This window comes from Glycine soja, chromosome 11 (assembly GCF_004193775.1).
Source record: "Glycine soja cultivar W05 chromosome 11, ASM419377v2, whole genome shotgun sequence".
Taxonomy (NCBI): domain Eukaryota; kingdom Viridiplantae; phylum Streptophyta; class Magnoliopsida; order Fabales; family Fabaceae; genus Glycine; species Glycine soja.
In genome coordinates, this window is record NC_041012.1 from 19711564 (window position 1) to 19727075 (window position 15512).

General features: G+C 33.0%; 1 protein-coding gene and 1 long non-coding RNA gene across 2 annotated transcripts; one reads left to right on the forward strand and one right to left on the reverse strand.

Annotated features, from left to right (window-relative positions):
- Positions 1-5467: 5467 nt before the first annotated feature.
- LOC114373980 lies at positions 5468-6417 on the reverse strand. The gene is made up of 2 exons (XM_028331559.1): positions 6075-6417; positions 5468-5996 (listed from the first exon to the last, which is right to left on the reverse strand). The coding sequence occupies exons 1-2, from the start codon at positions 6396-6398 to the stop codon at positions 5481-5483; spliced, it is 840 nt and encodes a 279-aa protein (XP_028187360.1). The 5' UTR covers positions 6399-6417; the 3' UTR covers positions 5468-5480.
- A 3584-nt stretch (positions 6418-10001) lies between these two features.
- Positions 10002-10429, forward strand: LOC114373699. The gene is made up of 3 exons (XR_003658454.1): positions 10002-10067; positions 10177-10284; positions 10392-10429. It is a non-coding gene; the product is annotated as an uncharacterized LOC114373699 (long non-coding RNA).
- The last annotated feature ends 5083 nt before the right edge of the window (positions 10430-15512 follow it).

A 15512-nucleotide genomic window follows, 5' to 3' on the forward strand; every position in this document is an offset into this window, starting at 1 on the left:
CCAAATTTTCTTTTGGGCACTGTTTGAAATTGAACTTGTCTCCCTCAGCAACTGGAGTATCCCTGAATTTACATTCCTTCATGCCAAACCTTTTAAGTACATTTTTGATATAGCTCATTTGTGATAATCCTAAAATACCCCGAGATCGATCTCGGTGTATTTGAATTCCTAATACAAAGGAGGTATCACCAAGATCTTTCCTTTCGAAGTTTCTTGATATAAATCTCTTGGTTTCGTGCAACATACCTATATCATTAGTGGCAAGCAGTATGTCATCAACATATAAGACCAGGAAAATGTACTTGCTCCCAATGAATTTGTGATACACACAATCATCAACAAGATTCATCTCGAAACCAAATGAGAGAATTGCTTGATGAAATTTGTGGTACCATTGACGAGATGCTTGTTTTAGCCTGTACATGGATTTTGTCAGTTTGCAAACCATATTCTTTGGGTCTCCTGACACAAAGTTTTATAGTTGCACCATATAAATTGTCTCATCAATGTTGCCATTGAGAAATGTCGTCTTGACATTTATTTGATGAAGCTCCACATCATAATGTGCAACAAGAGCCATGATTGTCCTAAAAGAGTCTTTCGATGAAACTGGAGAGAAAGTCTCTTTAAAGTCAATCCCTTCTTTTTGGGTATAACCCTTCGCCACAAGACGAGCCTTATAGCTCTCCACGTTACCTTTGGAATCCGGCTTGGTCTTAAATATCCATTTGCAACCAATGGGTTTCACACCTTCTTGTAATGGGACAAGTTCCCAAACCTTATTGTTTTGCATGGACTTATACTCCTCATTCATTACTTCAATCCATTTTTCTGAGTTGGAATCTTGCATGGCTTGATGGAGGTTGACTGAGTCATCTTCCATCATACCATTATTTTCCTCATGTTCCTGGAGAAATACCTCATAATCATCTGGAATAACACTTCTTCTTTCTCTTGTAGATCTCCGCAAAGGTATTGGTTCATGAAGCATAGGTTCTTGAGGATCTTGAGTTTGTTCTTCATGAACGACCAAATTATTTTGAGTGGGAGATTCAATAACAATATCTTGTAGAGGTTCTAAATTTTCTTTATCAAAAGCAATTGTATGAATCGGTTCTTGAATTGTATTGATTCTTCCTCTAAGACAAAGTCTCTAACCTTATTCTCCGCCCCCAAACTCAATATCTTCAAATAATGTGACAGTTCCCGTCTCAAAAATTATCTTTAATTTGGGATCATAAAATTTATAGCTCATGGATCTTTCAGAATAACCAATAAAGTAGCTCCTCACTGTTCAGGAGTCCAATTTCCTTTCATTTGGCTTATAAGGCCTTGCCTCAACTGGACATCCCCATATATGAAAATGTTTCAGATTAGGCTTTCGCCTAACCCAAAACTCATGAAGTGTTTTGGCATCTGCCTTGGTTGGCACTCTATTTAGAATGTAAGTTGCAGTCTTTAGTGTCTCTCCTCAGAGTAGCTCTGGTAAGTTAGAATGAAAAATCATGTTTCTTACCATATCCTTAAGAGTTCTGTTTCATCTTTCAGCCACACTATCATGCTAAGTGACCCTGGCATGGTGTACTATGGGACCATTCCACATTCCTCTAGGTACCTGACAAAAGGCCCCGGACGTTGTTCATCTAAACCGTCATATCTGCCATAGTATTCACCATCACGGTCAGATATGACACTTTTGATTCTTTTGTTGAGTTGATTTTCAACTTCAAGTTTAAATGTTTTGAACACATCCATAGATTGTGATAATTCATGTATAAGAAACAAGTAGGCATATCTGGAGTAATCGTCTTTGAATGATATAAAATATTGCTGATCATTCCATGAAGATGTATGAAATGGCCCACAAATATCCATATGTATCAATTCCAAGACGTCGATAGCTCTATATGCACCTAATTTCTTGCTTTTGGTTTGTTTACCTTTAATGCATTTAACACAAACATCAAAGCTTGTGAAATCAATGGAATCCAGGATTTCGTTTGACACAAGTCGTTCAATTTTGTTCTTAGAAACGTGACCTAAGCGCTTATGCCATAATGCTCATGAATTTGTACTATGAATTCTACACTTAGTACCACACAATTCCGCATTAAAGGATTCACCATAGGAAGCTACAGTATCAAGTAAATATAGATTATCATAAGTCAATAGTGAACCAGTTCCAACAATATCTGAATTGAAAGACAACCTAAACACATTGTTTCCAAATAAACACAAATAACCCAATTTGTCCAAATAAGAAATTGAAACCAAATTTCGTCTAAGTGATGGTACAACAAGAGTGCCTTTCAAATCGAAATAAAGACCAATACATAATGATAATCTAAAGTTACCTATAGCTTCCACCTTCGCCAATTTACCATCTCCAATGTATATCCATCTTTCAGAATCAATTGGCTTCCAGTAGCTTAGACAACCCTTTATTGAAACACTGATGTTAGTAGTGACACTAGAATCTAACCATCAAGTGTTTCTAGGTATTGAAGCTAAATTGACCTCAGAACAAACCAAAGTAAAAAACAATACCTTTCTTTGCACGCCAAACATGATATTTGGTACATTTCTTCTTTACATGTCCAGGCTTACTGCAAAAGAAACAATTGTCACCTTGATTTTGTTTCTTTTGTGCTGGTTGCTTGACCCTTAGCAGCTTCATTCTTCGGCTCCTCAGTTCTTTTTCTTTTGCCCTTGTCTTTAGAGGTAAGTACCACATAAGCACTTTTAGTCCTTTCTTGTTTCAACCTTTTCTCTTCTTGCGCACAATATGAAATGAACTCATTAAGAGACCATTTCTCCATCAGACAATTATAAGAGATCTTAAACTGATTAAACTATGAAGGTAGAGAAATTAACACTAAATGAATAAGCAAGTCGTCTGATAGCTCAAGCTTTGGTGCCCTTAATTTTGAAGCAATATTTGACATCCCCATAATGTGATCCCTGACATTTCCTTTGCCTCCATACTTCATGGAAATTAAGTTATGAAGAAGAGTACTTATTTCCGCCTTATCGCTTTTTGCAAAGTGCTTTTCAATTTCAGCAAGGAATTCTTTGGCACTAGTTATATAATTTGAAATAGTGCCCCTAAAGACCTTATGAATGCCATGCTTAATGATCATAAGACTCATGCAATTTGAGTGATCCCACTTTTTATAAAGTTTCCTCTGTTCAGAGGTACTTGAATCCTTAGGAGAAGGGGGTTTCTCAATCCTTAATGCAAGGTCTAGATCCATGCAGCCAAGAACAATTTGCATGTTCTCTTTCCAGTACTTAAAATTTGTACCATTAAGAATCGGAACCGAATTCAGATTAGGAAGCAACAACTTGAAAGATCAAAACAAATAATACTCACGTAAAAATCATCAATGCATTTAAATAATGGTATATCCCATCTCAAGATATCTAGTGCACCATTAATATCAAGTCTTTGGATAGTGGTATTAATTGCTAGTGATATCCTTGTTGTAATGTTCAAACATTGATGATAAAAACCTATCAAATAACAAACCCATCATTTGATGTGACTTATCATTCACATGCAAAACCTCATAATTATCACATGTTTAACATCACATGTGTGTATGTAAATTAGTTAAATGGTAACTTTCTTTTGGGTCAAGTATGGGTGGCTTTGGTACCAAATGTTGGGATTTAATTAATCAACCTAATTTGATTCCAACAAACCATCATCAATCCTAACCACATGCTTTCTATTCAAGAGAAATGACTTCATAAAGATGAATAAAACCCCATTGTGTTCCCATACTCAAAATCGTGATGAAAATTAAATGCGAAAACATACCTGGATTAGCCATAATAGAATGATGAAAGGTTGATGAGGATCAAGATTGGTTTTATGATGTTCCAAATGTAGAGAGCCCTTTTTCTTCTTTGAATTTTTATGATGCGAAATTGTATTTATGTCGCTCATGTCTACGAGACCATAACATCTTATATTGGTGGTAGCTACCATCACTTACCCCAAATTTAATAATTATAATTTGGCCTCTCATCAAATTATAATATCACTAATGATATCTATACAATTAACCTTTCATGACATATATGTCCTTAGCCATAATTTTATATTGATTAGATCACTTTGATATTTTAGCTAATGAAGTAATGGCCTATATATATATATATATATATATATATGCATGACCCAAAATTGCTAACAATTTTTTGAAAGAAACATTTGTGGGACTTGAGAGAACTATTTCAGCTAAGGTGATTGAGGATATTACTGTGGAGGAAGAAGTGAGCCGGGATTCAATCCAGAACCTAGATGTTTCGATAATCCTTTGTCGGAATCTGCGAATGACCTTTACCTTAGCTATTGTGAGCCTTTGAAGAGAAAGACTTCTTTGGAGTTGTTATGAACCATCAAAGACAGTCCAGGCCGCTACATTCCTGGTATTCTGAAAAGATTTGCTAAAGAAGTGGAGGATTTGAGCCATGTAGAGGCTTCAAAGATTGTATTTATTCTCTAGAAGCATCACATGTATTACAAGGCGTTGCAGGTGCTTTCTGCATTTTTCTCTTATATTGCTTATCCATGTTTTCTTCAAATTTCACGAGTGGATTAATGATGGTAAATAAAAATGCTAGAATGGGGAATTATTGTACTATTATTCTTTTAGAGTGTGTTTGGATGAAGAAATTTAAAATTCTAGAGAATTTTAAATTTTGAGAATTTCAAATTCTTCAATTTAAATTCCTTCATTTCTAAAATTTTGTGTTTGGATAAGAAATTAGATTTCTTCATTTTTAAAATTTTGTGTTTGGATAATGAAATTAAATTTCTTCATTTTCAAAATTTTGTGTTTGGATAAGGAAATTGAATTTCTTCATTTTTAAAATTTCTTATTTTGATAAAATAATCAAATGCATTCTCTTTTAAAATTTTATATTTTAATAAAACAATTTTTTAATAAAATAATTATTTTTTTCATTAATAAATTCTATGTACTATTTGTCGAGTGTGATATTCCAATAAATATGTACTATTTTAATCTATTTCAATTAAAAATATATAATTTAACTATTTAAATTATTATTTCATTTACGACACACTACACCACTCACAACATAAACAATATTTAGTATCATTTCACCTTAGAATGTTTTTTAGAAGTCTATAGATGAAACTTGTTTTTTTGCCAAAGTCATTGGTCAGTAATGCAATTACACCAAAAAAAAACTTAGACGGAAATAAAATCTAGTCACAAAATAAGTCCAACTTCCAAAATAATTCTGAATTTTCTAATTGCATTTGCTTCAACATAGGAATTCCTTCACATATTTCATGCAAAAGAATACATAATGTTAAGTGTCACTAAACAAATCATATTTGTTAAAACATAATTTGTTATATAAAATGAAAGATATAAATGTAAAGCATAATTATACAACATCAACATACTTGTCATGATATCAAACGTACCTGTAATTTGACATCAAGGCATAAAAGATAAGATGTAATCCTCTTTCTCATCCAATGGAAGAGCTTTTATAATCGCAAACTTAATGGGATTTTCTGTCAACCAATCAATTGCTCTATGTCTAAGTGCACCATTAAAATTAGGTATATTATCTAGCTCACTCACCACTTCATGTACCACTTCTTGAGCTTCTTTTATCTCCATCTTTTTTTTGTTCTCCATCTTCTTCTTAGTCACTTCAACAAATTCTTTCAATGACTCGACTACTTCTTTCATTGAGGAAATCATCCCTTCTTTCTCTCCACTCTTACTTGGGCGAATGTTTTTTCTTGTGGCAGAATTTGATCCCTCTAAGTCAAAACTCACACTATGAATTGCTTCCTCTTCATTTGTTTCTTTGCTCATGATATCATCTGCATCTAATGCATTTTCTGCTCCGAGTCCAGTAGCTCTATTCTTTGCACATAGGTCAACAATATCATCCCAATTAGGAATGACTTTGAATCGAAATCGTTTGGCCTCTTCATGTGACTTGAAAAAAATAGAAACATGTTAATAACAACACAAATAATAACTACTATTGAATAAAATTAAAAGATAATTGGCTACCTTAACATATTCATTCCATGCAATTTCATTTTCAACGGTAATCATGTACTTTGTGCTATCCCAGTCAAATCCACTTTGACTAAGAATGTCACTCACAATTCCATACCATGTTCTCCAAAGCTTAAAACGATTCTTAACATTATCTGCCATGAGGTGAACTCCAAAATGCTTGGACAAAATTTGAGCTGCAGTACTATATGCTACTGCTTTCCAATTTCCATCACCTTTATTGCCCAAATTTCTTTGATCTCTAAGCACATCAGCTAGCACACGCTCCATTTCCAAGTTCCATGCGAAGTAACTTCTTGTGTCCTCACTAGACATCTTTCTTTTTCCACTTGACTTGTTCTTCATATTGCTTGATTCCATTTCTCTAGACAAAAAAAATAATCTCACATATATAATTACATATATATAAAGGTGAGACATGTCAAATTAGCATTCTACGAAAGTATAAAATTAACTACACATAAAAAGAAAACAAAATCCAAAGTATTATGAAATACAAAAATCCAAAGTATCACACATACATGAGTATAGAGTCAATTACACATAAGAAACAAAATCCAAATCCACTAAAAACATCTCCCTAATCAAAGTTTCTTCTTATTTGATAGGTGGCAAACATATTCATTTCTAAAGTATCACGAAATCTTGTCCATTCCTCAGTTGCTTGGATAGTTATGACTTCATCTCCAATATTATTTGTGACTCTTTCCATTTGTTGATTGATTAACTCATTGTCAACAATAGATAAAAGTTCCAAGTCTTGGGCTTCTAAAATTGGATCACTATGTTGTTCATCTCTTATGAAATTATGTAGCATGAAACAAGCATTAATAATTCTTATTTGTGTTTTTATATAAAAAACAGAAGGAGTTCTTAATATACTCCATCTTTTCTTCAATACCCCAAATGACCTTTCAATAACATTCCTTGCACTTGCATGACGAAGATTAAATAACTCCTTATAGTTTTGAGGAGTGTTTTCGATCCACTCATTAAGATGATATCTAGTCCCTCGATAAGGTGCTAAAAATCCAGGGCCATTTGTATACCCCGCATCCACAAGAAAATATTTACCTACAATGGTTAAAAAAATATTATATATAAAAATATGCATATTTCTTTTATATGTTAAATAAAGTTTCATCATTTCATGATATTACCATTTCGTATATGGAGACAATTTTGATGACGCAAAGCATCTCGCAATACTCGAGAATCTCCTGCTGACCCTTCCCACCCGGGCAACACATATATAAACCTTAAATCTAGACCACAAACTCCTAAAACATTTGTAGAGATATCACATTTTCTATTATGATATCTAGGTCTATCTTCTGCAGAAACTGTTACTGGAATATGTATCCCATCAAGTGCTCAAATCGAATTCTACAAACATTTGAAAATAAAAAATAAGTCACAATCACTTAAAGTACCTTATAATTACTAACAAATGACAAACTTACCTTAAACCATCTCCATTTGTTTTCCACCGAGCCCTCTATATTATACTCATGGAACTTCAAATATTCTTTGCTTACTTTCATTATAGCTCGCAGGACATTCTTGAATTGCCTACTAATTGTTTCCATGGATCTACAATAACTAAAGTGCACAACTTTATACTTTAGGTTGTGAGCAAGGATATGCAAAAACATTGCCACAACTTCATCTATAGGAACATTTTTTGTTTTTACCAATTGCCCTTTCTCTTGTAAAATTCTACAAAGCTTAAAAAATGCCTTTTTACTGACCCTTAATTGTTCAATGCAATCAGTTTCTGTTCCCCTGTATAGACGATTGAGGAAACTATGCCTTTCTAATTCCAAATTTCGAGCAGGTTCCTTAACAAAGTACTTGTCATGATACCAAGTCAGTGCACCCAAAAGCATAGTGACAACACTAACAATAATGAAAAATACTTGTTCAAGTTCTTCTTCCTCCTCTTCATCTCTTCTACGTTTTCTTGAAGCAGCCGAAGCATCAACTATACTACTTTCCATTTCTTGACTATCCACACTATATAACTAAAAGAAAAGTAATATAATAACAAATGATGTTATTAACTTTAATAAACTATTCACAAAAGCTCTATGACAAAGAAAGAAAAAAGAAAATAACAAATAGTATATATAATGCATAAAATTATGGGTAGTTTTCTTTCCCTTACCTATGAGGCACAACAAAATTTGTATTGAAATCCTAGTGGAACAACAAATTTATTATACATTAAAAAAATCCTAGTGTTGACAAGTTTATTATACATTAACTTTTTTATAAAGACAAGCAGCATGGTTATTAAGTTTCAGCGGTAGTTTATTAAGTTTATTATACACATGACAGTCTGATTTTGTTAACTTTTCCTTGTAAGTTGAAAAATTTGATTGAATGAAAGGTTTTAAAACAACTTCGTAAGTATAATTTCAGCTATAACGTCAAGGTTTTTGGATTTTTTTATTTATTTATATTAAGAAAACAAAATGTATCTACAATTTCTCACTTACAATGTCAAAAATCGCGACAAAATGATGATCACAATTGAAAACCTTAGTTATATGCCATGTGGAGATTTAAGCAAATTATAAACACACTCATGACCCACCAATAATTTCTCATCAGCTTGGTTCTGATCTCAGGGTAGAAGTCAAAGTCAAATCTATTTTTTTTCAATTTAAAAATAAACCAGTTGGGTTTCGTTAGTTGTCCTACAACTTGTTTATTGGTTGACTAAGATTGCATACCACCGGCTGGTTCAATGTCTCTAATAAACAACCACATTTTGAATATGTATCACAAAGAAATTGACTAAGACCATAGACACATAATGGTCTAAAACTTCCTAATAATTTTTCCTAGCTATGTAGATCAAAATTTAGGGTGAACAAATGCTGGTCTATAAGCACATTCCAAATGGCACTTTGATGGATAGTCTCTCGGGTACTTTCAATTCCTTCACTACTCTGTTACCATGCATGCTAACAAAAACTAAAAAATTAACTATTGACATTTACCCGATAAAAAAAACATACATACTGTATCAGACTCAAATATATAAATAAATAGGGATGGAGTGAAGAGAATTTTTTTTCTGTAAATTTATACAATCTCATTTCTCTTGACTATTAACAAGCAAACCTCTTATATGCCCATTTCATTGTAAATCACCACAATTGTTCTTAATACTAAGATGGTTTAACATTCAGTTGTCAATTATAAGCCCCATATCTATTTACCAGATCAGTATACTAAAATGGACCTGTTAAGATCTTGATTTAAATACAAACTTGTAGATGAATAACAATGGACATACTGTTGAGATTTTAATACAATCTCATTTCTCTTGTCAATTATTCTTTCCTAAACTAAAGATATCAAACATATTCTCAATAGTTAGAAATACAAAGTAATGGCTTCTTCTTCATGAACTTGCTGACCCACCTATCATAACTTATTAAATAGCATTAGGTGCAGCCAGGGGTCTGGCCTATTTTCATGAACTTGCTGACCCACCTATCATAACTTATTAAATACTATTCTATTACCAGCAAGAGCTTTTACAAAGAGTATGGGCAATCTTCTAACACTTTTTCCCAACTAGACTTTGAACCCTCTCTTCCAACACAATAAGCCCTTTACCCTTCTTCCATCAACATTAATTTAACATTAACATGAAATAAAACGAACCCCACTTATTACAAATAAAAAATATATTCTTAATCATAGATTTAAATATAAAAAACTTCCCCTAAACTGCTTACTATCTTTCACTGTTTCTTCAACTAACAGATCCCAAAAGCTACATCTCTCTCAAAAAACTGGATGATTTATTGCCCCTAAAACAAAGTTTCAAAATGTATAATTTTCGGTTTTGGTTGGTTTCTGATTTGTGATGGAGATCATCTCTAAATTATGATATTTCTGAAATAGATAAATTCTTCTTCCTCCATGCTTTCTTTCAAAGGGAGTCCATACTGGATGGCACCCGAGGTAAAGTATTTTTTCCTTTCTTTTTCACATCTTGTAATTACTTTTGAACAAGAACATCCTTATCTCTTCCACTGTAAGTTTTAATGTATCCCGACGTTTGCTTTCTTAGGTTGTAATGAATACAAATGGCTATAGTCTTCCTGTTGATATATGGAGTTTGGGATGCACAATTCTTGAAATGGCAACATCAAAGCCTCCTTGGAATCAGTATGAAGGGGTATGATTTTGGATATTTAGAACTAGCATGTATTTGCATATTTGCTAGGAGCCTATTTGAAGAGTATGAAGGACCAACATTGTTTTTTCAATGCCTGTATTCACCAGGTAGCTGCAATATTTAAAATTGGTAACAACAGAGATATGCCTGAAATTCCTGAGATATGCCTGTAAGTAATGCATTCTATTCACTTCATTTTCATCTTATCATCATCATCTTTCAAATCAATTCATATATATATTTTTTATTTGCAGCGGATCTTGGGTTCTTGAGCTCTCGTCTGAACAGCCTCAGAATCTGCTTCCCCAAATTGCCACCCACACCCCTCACTGCTTCTCCCTTCCCCACACCCCTCCCTATTGTTGCCAATAACTACTTTTTCTCTCTCCCAGCTTTCTACATGTATAATTAACAGTGACAAAACAACATTTTCTAACTTTCATTTGTTCCTGTTTCCACTATTTTCTATACAAACTTTTGAAAATAGAAAATGAAGTAAAGATAACATGATTTTTTTAAATAAAATTGAAAAAAAAATATATTTTCTCCAGGGTTTTAAATATCACTATAGAAGCAGACCTTGGCTGCTACAGGGGATGCTGTAGTAAATAGCAACTATAGTTGACAGGATAACAGCTCTATGTAGTTGATTCTAGAAAAGCCCTATAAACAGAGAGGTTAGGCTTTTTCTGGGGGGCTATTTTTGGGGTTTCAATTTCTAAAGTGAAACCAAATCTACTTGTAGTAGTGAAAATGATAAATAATAAGACTTCAATTTAGAAAATGATGATTGTTAATTGATATTTCTAATCTTGAAAACTTGTATTTGACTTTTTTGGTATCTTCTTCTGTGTTTTGCTTAAGGCGCCTACAACTTTTCCTTTTTGCTTATGAATGTCATGAATTTTGAGTAATTTGATAATTTATATGGATATATAGTATATGTAGTAAAAACTATATAAAAAAAAAATTCAAAGTAGCAGCTATCCTGTGATAACAGTTTTGGGGTCGGCTGCTACACACTGCTGCTATCTCTGGGTTTTAAAACACTGATTTTCTCAAACCATATCACCTCCTATTTTCTTAATAAGAGAACATGAATAACTAACAATATGTTAATATTATTGCTTGTCGATGTGAATCTTCAGGCATTTTAGGCATATCTCTGCTGTTACCAATTTTAAATAAAAAACTTCCCCTAAACTGCTTACTATCTTTCACTGTTTCTTCAACTAACAGATCCCAAAAGCTACATCTCTCTCAAAAAACCGGATGATTTATTGCCCCTAAAACACATTCTTGAATCTCATATTTATACCATAAAAAAACTAAAAAAACCAACTTCCCTATCACAAACCTACTAATTTCACTAGCTTTCTTTCTTCAGCAAGGATTAACTTATAGGAATTGAATCTTGTTTGAATGAACTATTATCAAAGGAGTCAAATTGCAGGCATCAATAAGAATTAGAAATTCCAGCACAAACTACATAGCATATGAAAATAGACAACAAATAAATGAACATCGTGATTTCTAGATCTACGCCTTATTACGCTTAGATTGAACAATAAAGATAGAAATAGAAATAATAATCGTAGGAATAATGAAAAATGAAACATCTATTTGAAAAGTGCATCGGTGGAGGCGAGAACTAACCTTGCTTGTGATCAACACCTTTTTCGGAATAATGCAGAGGGAAAGACTACTGCAAGAGAGAGAGACAAGAGTGAGAAACTTTGCAAGAATGAAGGAGGTTTCCGATGCCGTCAAACTTTCCGTTGCAGTCAAGAATGAAGGAGGTTTTTGATGCAGTCAAGAGTGAGAGTGAGAGAAGAGGCAAGAATTGACCTGTGACCAGCACAAACTTTCCGATGCAGTCACCGGAAACCACCGTCGGCAGCTGAGTGCGGAGGTTTTCGGGAGAAGCCAAGAGAGAGAATAGTGAAAGGATGAAGGATGTTTCGAGAAGCTGTGGTATTCTGGCATAAAAGAATTTCAAATTCTTTCATAAAAGGAAGGAATTTGAAATGTTAATATTTAAGTTAACTAAAATCCCTTATCAAAATACTCAAATTTCAATTTCTTTTCAAATTTTTATCCAATCATCTTATTCAATTGAAGAGTAATTAAAATCCTTTCAAAAGTTGAATTACCCTATTAAATTTCTCCATCCAAACATACTCTTAATATGTTTGTTAAACCAAGACATTTATATGTATTAAAATGATTTTAATGATAAACTTTTGGGGTCAAGTGTCTTCTTGGAGTTCAATATGCTTAGAATATCGGATTTGTTTTGTTTTTCTTCATTTAGGGGTTTGAGAGACTTGATGGTATTTTGGCCAATGATTGCATTTTCTATTTAATACATTGTATTGGATTTCATACCACACATAAAATACATGCCTTGCCAAATAGCTCAAGTTTGTGAAAGAATTGATTCATGACTTATACTGTAGCATCTACTAGTAGCTGGTCAGGAATTCAATTCTTGCCACCTTCATTATTTTGAATAAAAGTTGATTTAGCACAAGACAGGATGGGACGATGCATTTCCATGCTTCAAGCCCGAAAGTCTTTCTTGTACAGGGATCTGTTAGAGGCATGGCAAAATTCATGTGCTTAGCTTAATGCTTTTGAGATAGTTGGTATATAACATGCTATATTTACATTTTTTCTTCCATGCAACTGATTTCACTTTGTCACAATAGGAATTGGTAGCTTTTATGGTCTGCATAGCTATGAATAATTATTTGTGCCCATTAAAAAGGGAATCAGGTTACTTGTAAAAGGGACAAGAATAAAATTTGTCTAGTTTTGTAATGGTTCTCTACACATGATTCAATACATTTACATTTACATTGTGATACTACCTTCAATAAATAAGATCTGCAGGATTAGTTGTAGGTTGAGGCATTGTGTTTCTGATCCAGTTGTTTTGTATCATATTGGCTCTTACCTTTTTAGCGTACTTTATGATTTATATTATTAATCCCTTTAATAGGCTGAAAATATGATTTTTTTTTGTAATTTTTTTCAATTTGATTGATGAATAACTTGTAGCATCTCTTGAATGAAATAGTGTTGAAGCAATAGTATCTTAGTGTTTGGTCATCTTTGTATTTGGTGTTGCCATGCAGGAGCTATCATTTTGTCTCAAATATATCCTGTTTTGAAGGGTATTCATTTTATACTAATAATAGGATACTGATGGTAAATTTAGTTGTAGGGGTTAAGAGAGAAGAAGAGAAGCTTACTTTTTTATTTTTAAATTGAGAAAGCAATAAAAGGTTTATAAAAATGAAATAAGGGTTATTGAAGGGTTGCATACATGAACACTCATATTTTATTCCTTTTGCTTTTGAAAAAAAGAAAAAACCCAAATATGAGAGTATTTACTTAGAATGAAAGTTTTACCTTCTGTTCCCGTTTCTCTCTTGTTGGACCTTGTGGCCTCAATAATCTTAAGAGGGATAGGCTTAGAATGCAGAAGAAGCAACAACAATTAATTTAACAATGTTCTTTAAATATGCAAGACACAATTGATTGCAACAAAATAAATAAGATAAGGGAAGAGAAAATGCAAACACAATTTTATACTGGTTCGGCCACTTCCCGTGCCTACGTCCAGTACTCAAGCAACCCACTTGAGATTTCCACTATCTTTGTAAATTTCTTTTACAAAGTCTGAACCACACAGGGACAACCCATCCCTTGTGTTCAGATGCTTTACAACAAGAGACTCATAGTCTCTTAACCAATCTAATTGAATAAGAAGAATGGAAGAAGAATTCTCTCTTCAAGAGAAGAATATTACAATGAAGATCATGTAAGAATCCTTATAGATTTTGCTTGTGTTTGGTCAAGGATTTCTTTTGAGAAAGCATTTGACAACGAAGTTCTTTTGGAATCTCTCTCATTGTCTTTTTGAGAGGATAAAACATTTTGATCAATCAAAACTCTCTCCTGAATTTCGTCCCAAGTCACACATATATATAGGCCTTTGATGGCCATTCAAAATCCAAATGATAAGATGTGACTGTTGGCAATATTCCTTGAAAATCCTCTCTGGTAATCGATTACAGAATTAGTGTAATCGATTACACAGTTGTTTTTCTTGAACAGTTGTGACCCTTCATTTAAAATTTGAATTCCCAACATTCAGAGTCTCTGGTAATCGATTACATATGATGTGTAATCGATTATACACTTTCAAACCATTGGTAATCGATTACATGTATTGGTAATCGATTACATGTGCCTTGAATGACTTGAAACCTTTCATTGTGAGGCAAGGCTTGATCTTGAAGAAATCTTGAATCAAGGCTTTGTTTGTTGAAACAATCTTTTATTAATATTGAAGCAAAATGAGCCTTGTTTGATTCTTCTTTTGACATCATCAAAATCATGTATACATACATTCACATTCTCCCCCTTTTTGATGATGACAAACATGTGATTTCTTCTCGACACCATCAAAGCTTGCATGATTTACATTCTCCCCCTTTCTCTAGCAAATTCTTAATTCTTCTTGACATCATCAAAATCTTCATGATTTACATCTCTAACTATTCCATCCAAACATTTGGTGTCTTTGTTATCTAGTTGTATGCTGGAGGTTTCAGTTTTTTTTACCTTAAATAATATTATATTAATACCTGTTATAGAAGGCAAATTTTTGTTGACCAATAAAATACGCTTAAGTAATAATACTTGAACTTACACTTGTCATGTTAATATACGTAGTTTTGCTGGATTTTATTATTCCACGTTAAATTTTGAAATACCATTGCCTTTTTTAATGCATGCTTAGAAATTAGAGTATATGGTTCTGTTGTCATTGATTTGTCAAATTTTGTGACTGTTTACAAGAAGAGGTATGGTATGGAAGCATGTGAAACAAAAGAAGGGACTGAATTGACAAAAGGGTTCATTCTAGAGTTAATTGTGGCTATGCTGCATCTATTTTTAAGTTAATGTGTTTCCAACAGCCACTCATGCATGTAATGGTTCCCAGATGTACTCGATCTCGATTTGATAAATAAGCTTTTCTTGCAAGACTTGTATCACTACCTATGTTTGAACTTCCATCTGTTGTTATCTGTTTTGCAGATTTCAGAATGATTGGAGACCACGGACAATTTGAGCATAGTGAAATTTTTTATTTCTCTCATCTCAATTTAATAGCCAAGGTCCAGGGAGTTGATGTGGCAGAGAAGTACATGAAG

Bases quoted from the DNA above. Each gene is read 5' to 3' on its own strand.
- LOC114373980 (XM_028331559.1), bottom strand. From the start codon at position 6,398: ATGTCTAGTGAGGACACAAGAAGTTACTTCGCATGGAACTTGGAAATG. The intron at 5,997-6,074 runs GTAGCCAATTAT...ATTTTTTTCAAG, and splicing joins CATGGAATGAATATGTTAAG to TCACATGAAGAGGCCAAACG.